An 8550-nucleotide genomic window follows, 5' to 3' on the forward strand; every position below is an offset into this window, starting at 1 on the left:
ATTAATTTTTTTAATTTTTTTTAGATTAACTTTTCAATTATTTTAATATTTCTGAACGTTTTATTAATTTGAATTTTTTATAATATTTTTTTGATAATATACTTATTATTGAATATGGTAATAAATTATCTTAAAAAATAAAATTATTTAATTTATTTAACTTTTATACTATTTAATATTTTTTAATTAAGTCTAAAAATATCTACAATAACAAAATATTTTATTAAAAAAATTGAATATTCTAAAATTAAATATATTAGATTTAATTAGGACATCTAAATATATTCTAAATTCCAAAATCACCCAATTATTTTCCACTTCAATGCTTTTCCAGTACCAATTCATTCTATAACATAATCCTTTGCCATGTTCTGTTTCCACCCCAATCCCCGCCGGAACCACCGACATTACTGCCACTCTTCTTCCTCTGATTCCCACTCTCCATACTCACCCCATCCGACAAGACGCTACCTTTCTCCAACCCACCTCGCCTCCGCTAGATGCATATGAATCCAAAACCTTCACCGCTGCAAAACTATTTCTCTGCCGATTCCCACTCGCCACCACCGAATCATGATCACACTCTTCATCACCACCGCCGGCCACCAGCACAACCACCACTACCGTGAACTATCTCCTCCACCACCACAACCCCAACCCCAACTTCCTCCTTCACCCTGGCAAGCCCAAAATCCCTATTTTAACCCTACACTCGGAATCCAACAAAATATTATTCGGTTTAATGTCACCATAAAATCACTGAAGGGTCACAACAATGGTGCAAGTACTCCAACCCTTTGACCACCGAAACGACAACGTCGAAGCGCGTTTTCCAGTTCATAAGCTCGGGACACTTGAGGCTCCGTTTCTGGCCATGCGTCGCGCGCCATCGTCGTGTTGGGTGGTTCTGCCGCTGTGGACGTCATCTTCCTCGGCTGGTTCTGTTTCCCACCACGTATAATCGACGGCGTTCAGAGTTCATGTTCCGCATTCAGGTAGGTTGGTTCCCGAATCAGAAGCTCCAATTGCAGATCTGGAATTGTTGTTGTGATTTGAATTTGTTGTGGTTTTGTTGCCGATGAGTTGCTCTCTTCCCGTCCATTGTCGGTGTCAGTTTCTGAATATTTTGATGTGGTATGAGTTCAGTTGGATGAATTGGAGAAGGATTTCTGTTGAAATTCCCTGTAAAAGTGCATATAAGGTTTAGAATTCTATGAATTTAGCAGTAGAAATATAAATTTTAATTAGAGGCCACTTCTGGTAATAGAATTGAAGGCTATTTGTACTCTGATTGAATGCATGTTGCAGGTTCTAATGCATACTAATTTCTTGTGCTGTTGCTGGTTTTTGACTTTGTTATTATTGGATGGAATTCTGTTGCACATGTTGCATTAGGTTGGACCACTAGAGTGTCATCGGTGTACTCCCCCATGAACTCCTTAAGCTTCTCCTTCACACTCTCCTTCAACTTCACTGCACCATCGGCGGTGAAATTCGCCTTGAAAGTACGATCCTCATCCCTTCTGCTATGTAGAAAGGGAGTTTGTTGGTAGAGGGAGGGTGGTGATGGAGGAGGAGGGTGAGGAAATGGTGGACGAGGTGGGGGAGTGGTGAAGGCAGTAAGGGTGGAAATTATAAGGGTAGGGTATAGGTAAATAAGTAAATTCACAGTTCACTAACGCTTTTTAGACGTTTAACGTCAATAGGGACTTAATTGAAAAAAATTAAATGGTATAGGGACCCAATTGAAAAGAAAAAAGTATAGGGACCTAATTAAAAATTTGGTAAAACTATAAGGACCTATAGAATAATTAAAACATATATAATACTATTTATATATATGGATTGTTGACATATACATAGTATTATATATGTATACAATATAATACCCTTAATGTATACGATATTATTCACGAATATGATTTTTCAACAAATTAATGCTTAAATCGTTTAGGTTGAATTTTGACTGGAGAATGGTGTCATGTTTTCCTAATTTTTCCAACATGGCATTCCATTTTACATTTCCCATATGTTCTTATTATTAATTGTTTCCATATATATATATGCATGCATGCAGAAAGAAGATGTAAGTCAACAAGAACAAGGATAAAAGCATGTGTAATCCGATTCCTGATTTTATACAAGAACGTATTTTCGACTTGGTAACTGAGAAACTTGTAGTTGCATGGAAGAAGTATGCAAGCAATCCGGTGGACTATGTGGTGAACAACAAGAAGAAACTTAAGAAGCTAGAGAAAGACATAAATGATCTCGAGGAGGATAGAAACAGGGTATGTGGAAAAGCCGAGGAGCATGAAGTACGATTCGGGAGAGAAGTATATCATGTTAAGGCATGGTTGCGTCAGGTAAAAGCCATAGTCGATGAACATGACAAGTTGAAAGAAGGTAGGCAAAAACACTTTGTGGCGTCCTTCCTAAATCCAATTCAAAGGTATGTCTGGAGCAAAACAGCAGAAGAGATTAAAGGGACGGTTGGAGAGCTACAAAATGAAAAGTGTGATATTATTATATCTTCTTGGCAAGATCTATCATCCATCGGTGTTGCGACTTCTGAATTTGATGATGTGAGTTTCTACAATGCTTTGTTTTTAAATGTTTTATATTTATGATTATTTTTCTAATAAAAGATTTGTATTCCAGATACCTTTAAGATCAAGAGAAAAAACCAAGAAAAAGATCAAGGAATCATTGGAAGACCTTAATGCAAGATTGATCGGTGTTTTTGGGGTAACTGGTGTGGGAAAGACCACTTTGGTAAAAAGTGCTACTGCTCTGTTGGAAAAGCCGAACAAGTTCGATGTGGTGATAACGGTTAAAGTGACAAAATGTCCTGATATAAAAAGGATACAAGGCCAAATCGCTGACATGCTGGGAGTGAAGTTTGAAGGGGAAAGTGAGCATGCAAGAGCAATCACCATACAAGAGAAGCTTAAGAATGAGAAGGACAACATCCTTATAATCCTAGATGATCTATGTGCAAAAATAGATCTAAATTCATTGGGGATTCCATCACCAACCGATGATCTTGGTCCTCTTCTCTTGACAAAAGGTGAATCTTCTGCTGACAAACAAACTGATGGAGCAGATAATGAGAGAGAAACTTCCATACAAGATAACAGGCAAAAAACTCACACAAAAACTATCTTCAATGGCTATGGCAAGTTGAAAACAGAAGAGGGTAGCAGGGGGTATAAGATTTTGTTGATTTCTGATCTGAGACAAGTATTGACTGAAATGGATGTGAAGCTAGACCTTATTATCCATGTGAAACTCTTAACTCGTAAGGACGGAGAGACACTGTTCAAGGAGATGGCTGGAATAGGAGCCAACAATTCTGAAATTGAAACATTAGCAGCAGAAATAGCCAAGAAGTGTCAAGGTTTGCCGATGTCAATAATTACAACTGCAAGGGCATTGAAAAATCAGAGCCACTTAGTTTGGAAGGATACTCATCGAGCTCTTGAAAAGCTTGAAGAGGAAAACCAATTAGCAGCACCTGAGTATTCTACAAAGTTGAGTTATAGGCTTCTAGAAAATGAGGAGCTCAAGCTTACCTTCTTGCTTTGTGCCCGTATGGATCATGATGCATTGGTTGCGGATTTGGTGAGATATTGCATTGGTTTGGGTTTTCTTCAACGCGTCTGCTCAGTTTGGGAAGCCAGAGACAGAGTACAAATGCTACTCGTCAAGTTAAAACAGTCAGGTTTGTTGTCTAACAGTTATTATTCAAGTGATCGTTTCACCATGCAAAATCTTGTTCGTAATGCAGCTTTGTCAATATCATCTGAGGAGAGGCATGTGTTCATGATGATCGAAGAAAAACTAGATGAATGGCCTGATGAGGATCTACTTAAAGAGTACACTGTTATTTCCTTACAACGTTGTAATTTCATTGAGAGATTTCCTGTGAACATGTGTTGTCCTAGGCTTAGAGTCTTTCATATTGAAAATAATGATCCATCTTTACAAATACCAGATAATCTTTTTCGAAAAATGAGAGAGCTTAGGGTGCTGATTTTGGTGGGGTTCAACCTTTTATCATTGCCTTCCTCAATTAGATACCTAAAAAAACTAAGAATGCTTTGTTTCGAGAAATGCATTTTAGGTGAAGGTGAGAAATTAGGTGTCTTGGGAGAATTAAAGAATTTAAGAATACTAAGCTTTTCAAGATCTGATGTCAAAGTTTTGCCTGATGAGCTAAAGCATTTATCTAAGCTTCAAATCTTTGACATCAGTAACTGTTACAAGCTTAGAGAGTTTCCACATGATGTAATGAAAAGTTTGGCTAGGCTTGAGGAGTTGTATGTGAGAAACACTCGCATTCAATGGAAGGCAAATGACAGTGTTCTATCTGTGTTGGGTGATCTGAATCAATTAAAAAATCTAGACCTGCAAATCCCAAGTGTTGAGCATCTACCCAAGAATTTGTTCTTTGACAAGTTGTACAGTTACAAGATTATCATTGGCTCTTTAAATAGATATTTAGAGGCTGATTTCAAGATTCCAGATAAGTATGACCTGTCAAGATGTTTGGCATTATGCCAAAAGGATGGCGGCTTTGACATTCATTCCGAGGAGGCAATCAAAATGTTGTTTGAAAGGGTTGAAATCTTGTTGCTGCAAAACTTGAACGGTGTCCAAGATGTTTTTTATGAGTTGAATCTAAATGGATTTCCTTATCTTAAACGTTTATCCATTGCAAGCAACAAGAGTGTTCGCTCTCTCATTAGTCAGCAGAGGCAGCGTTCTGATCAGGTGGTTTTTCCCAAATTGGAGTCATTGTATCTCTATAAGCTTAGGAAAATGGAGCAAATTTTCTCTTGTAAGTCACTCTCAAAAGGTTCCTTTGGTAAGTTGGAAAAGATCAAGATCAAACTGTGTGGTTGCTTGAAGAATGTTTTCTTAATGTCTATGGTTGGACTTCTAAATAAGCTTGAGACAATTGAAGTTTCAGAATGTCACTCTTTGGAGACTATTGTTGGAGAAACAATTAATCATAATGAAACAGAGCCTACTCTTAAGTTTCTCAAACTTCGTTCTTTATCGCTGCAATCTTTATCCAAGTTTACTGGGCTCTATCCAATTTCATCTGAAGAAGATAGCAGATCACTGTTTGATGGCAAGGTATGCTCATAACTACTTTTCAGATTTGATTCTCTTGTACATTTTGAACTTTGTTTCATAATAGGAAGAAAGCTTGTATATGTACTAAAAAAAGTGACAAAAGAAAATAATTTGAGAAAATTATATTCAACTACTTTTGGAATCAGCATTAGTTGTTTATATTGCTTGGCAGATTGAAGTTCGGAAGCTAGAGAGAATTGAGTTGTCTATGCTCCAAATCAACCACATATGGAGTGACCAAATATGGACTACTGTGGATCAAAGCAAATCTCCTTTACAAAAGTTGAAAGAGTTGGGCAAGAAGTACCACACTATCAAACAAACTTATTCTCCCTTTCAAAACTTGATACACCTGGATGTCAATGGGTGTTGGAATTTAAAATGCCTGTGGTCTTTCTCTATTGCTAGACATTTGGTGAATCTTCAAAGCCTTTTTGTTACTGATTGTAAGATGACCCACATCTTCCCCCATGATCAAGGTGATAGTGAGGCTAAAACGAAAAAGGTATGTAACTAATTCATTAACATTACATTAGATTTGTTTAATTAATTAGTTTGATTTCTGATCTGAGACAAGTATTGACTGAAATGGATGTGAAGCTAGAGCTTATTATCCATGTGAAACTCTTAAATCCTAAGGATGGAGAGACACTGTTCAAGGAGATGGCTGGAATAGGAGCCAACAATTCTGAAATTGAAACATTAGCAGCAGAAATAGCCAAGAAGTGTCAAGGTTTGCCGATGTCAATAATTACAACTGCAAGGGCATTGAAAAATCAGAGCCACTTAGTTTGGAAGGATACTCATCGAGCTCTTGAAAAGCTTGAAGAGGAAAACCAATTAGCAGCACCTGAGTATTCTACAAAGTTGAGTTATAGGCTTCTAGAAAATGAGGAGCTCAAGCTTACCTTCTTGCTTTGTGCCCGTATGGATCATGACGCATTGGTTGCAGATTTGGTGAGATATTGCATTGGTTTGGGTTTTCTTCACGGTGTCTACTCAGTTTGGGAAGCCAGAGACAGAGTACAAATGCTACTCGTCAAGTTAAAACAGTCAGGTTTGTTGTCTAACAGTTATTATTCAAGTGATCGTTTCACCATGCAAAATCTTGTTCGTAATGCAGCTTTGTCAATATCATCTGAGGAGAGGCATGTGTTCATGATGATCGAAGAAAAACTAGATGAATGGCCTGATGAGGATCTACTTAAAGAGTACACTGTTATTTCCTTACAACGTTGTAATTTCATTGAGAGATTTCCTGTCAACATGTGTTGTCCTAGTCTTAGAGTCTTTCATATTGAAAATAATGATCCATCTTTACAAATACCAGATAATTTCTTTCAAGAAATGAGAGAACTTAGGGTGTTGATTTTGGTTGGGTTCAACCTTCTATCATTGCCTTCCTCAATTAAAAACCTAAAAAAACTAAGAATGCTTTGTTTCGAGAAATGCATTTTAGGTGAAGGTGAGCAATTAGGTGTCTTGGGAGAATTAAAGAATTTAAGAATACTAAGCTTTTCAAGATCTGATGTCAAAGTTTTGCCTGATGAGCTAAAGCATTTATCTAAGCTTCAAATCTTTGACATCAGTAACTGTTACAAGCTTAGAGAGTTTCCACATGATGTAATGAAAAGTTTGGCTAGGCTTGAGGAGTTGTATGTGAGAAACACTCGCATTCAATGGAAGGCAAATGACAGTGTTCTATCTGTGTTGGGTGATCTGAATCAATTAAAAAATCTAGACCTGCAAATCCCAAGTGTTGAGCATCTACCCAAGAATTTGTTCTTTGACAAGTTGTACAGTTACAAGATTATCATTGGCTCTTTAAATAGATATTTAGAGGCTGATTTCAAGATTCCAGATAAGTATGACCTGTCAAGATGTTTGGCATTATGCCAAAAGGATGGCGGCTTTGACATTCATTCCGAGGAGGCAATCAAAATGTTGTTTGAAAGAGTTGAAATCTTGTTGCTGCAAAACTTGAATGGTGTCCAAGATGTTTTTTATGAGTTGAATCTAAAAGGATTTCCTTATCTTAAACGTTTATCCATTGCAAGCAACAAGAGTGTTCGCTCTCTCATTAGTCAGCAGAGGCAGCATTCTGATCAGGTGATTTTTCCCAAATTGGAGTCATTGTATCTCTATAAGCTTAGAAAAATGGAGAAAATTTTCTCTTGTCAGCCACTCTCAGAAGGTTCCTTTGGTAATTTGAAAATGATCAAGATCAAACTCTGTGGTTGCTTGAAGAACGTTTTCTTAATGTCTATGGTTGGACTTCTAATTGCTCTGGAGACAATTGAAATTTCAGAATGTAACTCTTTGAAGGAGATTATTGTTAGAGAAACAAATAATCATAATGAAACAGAGCCTATTCTTAAGTTTCTCAAACTTCGTTCTTTAAAGCTGCAATCTTTATCCAAGTTTATTGGGTTCTATCCAATTTCATCTGAAGAAGATACCAGATCACTGTTTCATGACAAGGTATGCTCATAACTACTTTTCATATTTGATTCTCTTGTACATTTTGAGCTTTGTTCCATAATAGGAAGAAAGCTTGTAAATGTACTAAAAAAAGTGACAGAAAATAAAATATTGCTTGGCAGATTGAAGTTCCGGAGCTAGAGAGAATGGAATTGTCTATGCTCCAAATCAAACACATATGGAGTGATCAAATATTGGCTTGTCATACCGTCGACCAAAGAACTTCTTCTTTTCATCAAAAGTTGACGAGACACTTTAGCAAGAAGCGCCACACTATCAAAGAAACTTATTCTTCCTTTCAAAATTTGATGCACCTCAACGTGAATGGTTGTTGGAATTTAGAAAGCCTATGGTCTTTCTCTGTTGCTAGACATTTGGTGAATCTTCAAAGCCTTTTTGTTACTGATTGTAAGATGACCAACATCTTTTCCGAGTATCAAGGCGGTGGTGACGCTAAAACAAAGAAGGTACGTAACTAATTCGTTAAAATTGCATTAGATTAATTTAATTAATTAGTTCTTGATAAAAAAATTTCAAGTGCTTCTAAAGAAAATTATAGATTATTGGTTTTAATCTATTTATTACATGACATATTATTTATTAGATCCATATATCCATATATTAATATAAACAACAACAATAAAAATCTTTATCTCACTATGTGGTTGGAGGGAGTTAGACATCAAATAATATCATTGTCTCATCATGTGATGTCTCTTGTGAGATTGTTCCTGGAGATTTTGTTTAACCTTCTCATGTAGAATCTTTTTAGGTTTTCTTTTGTCTTTAACTGCTATATAGGTCTATCTTTTATCAAATCTACTGTTGTCCTTGTTGTATGATTTATTCATTGTGGTGAGAATTTGAACTTGAGTTATTTACTTCTGGGTGATATTTAAGCACTTTTATCTATTAGACTACTTA

General features: G+C 36.4%; 1 protein-coding gene across 11 annotated transcripts in view; it reads left to right on the forward strand.

Moving 5' to 3' along the window:
• LOC107626874 overlaps positions 1–8550 on the forward strand; it is a 153808-nt gene that overhangs the window by 19973 nt on the left and 125285 nt on the right. For 3 of the 11 annotated variants that reach the window (XM_021115432.1, XM_021115431.1, XM_021115433.1), the window contains exons 1-5: positions 297–995; positions 2078–2585; positions 2662–3221; positions 5700–7626; positions 7749–8093. In XM_021115432.1, coding sequence (XP_020971091.1) covers positions 2115–2585; positions 2662–3221; positions 5700–7626; positions 7749–8093 — 3303 coding nt within the window. In that variant the 5' untranslated portion in view covers positions 297–995; positions 2078–2114. Of the gene's footprint in view, positions 1–294; positions 1000–1395; positions 1506–2077; positions 2586–2661; positions 5146–5317; positions 5651–5699; positions 7627–7748; positions 8094–8550 lie in introns of those variants that run through there. The other 8 variants (XM_021115440.1, XM_021115441.1, XM_021115435.1 and 5 more) reach the window with 6 other exon arrangements.

Source organism: Arachis ipaensis, chromosome B02 (genome assembly GCF_000816755.2).
Source record: "Arachis ipaensis cultivar K30076 chromosome B02, Araip1.1, whole genome shotgun sequence".
NCBI classification, from domain to species: Eukaryota; Viridiplantae; Streptophyta; class Magnoliopsida; order Fabales; family Fabaceae; genus Arachis; species Arachis ipaensis.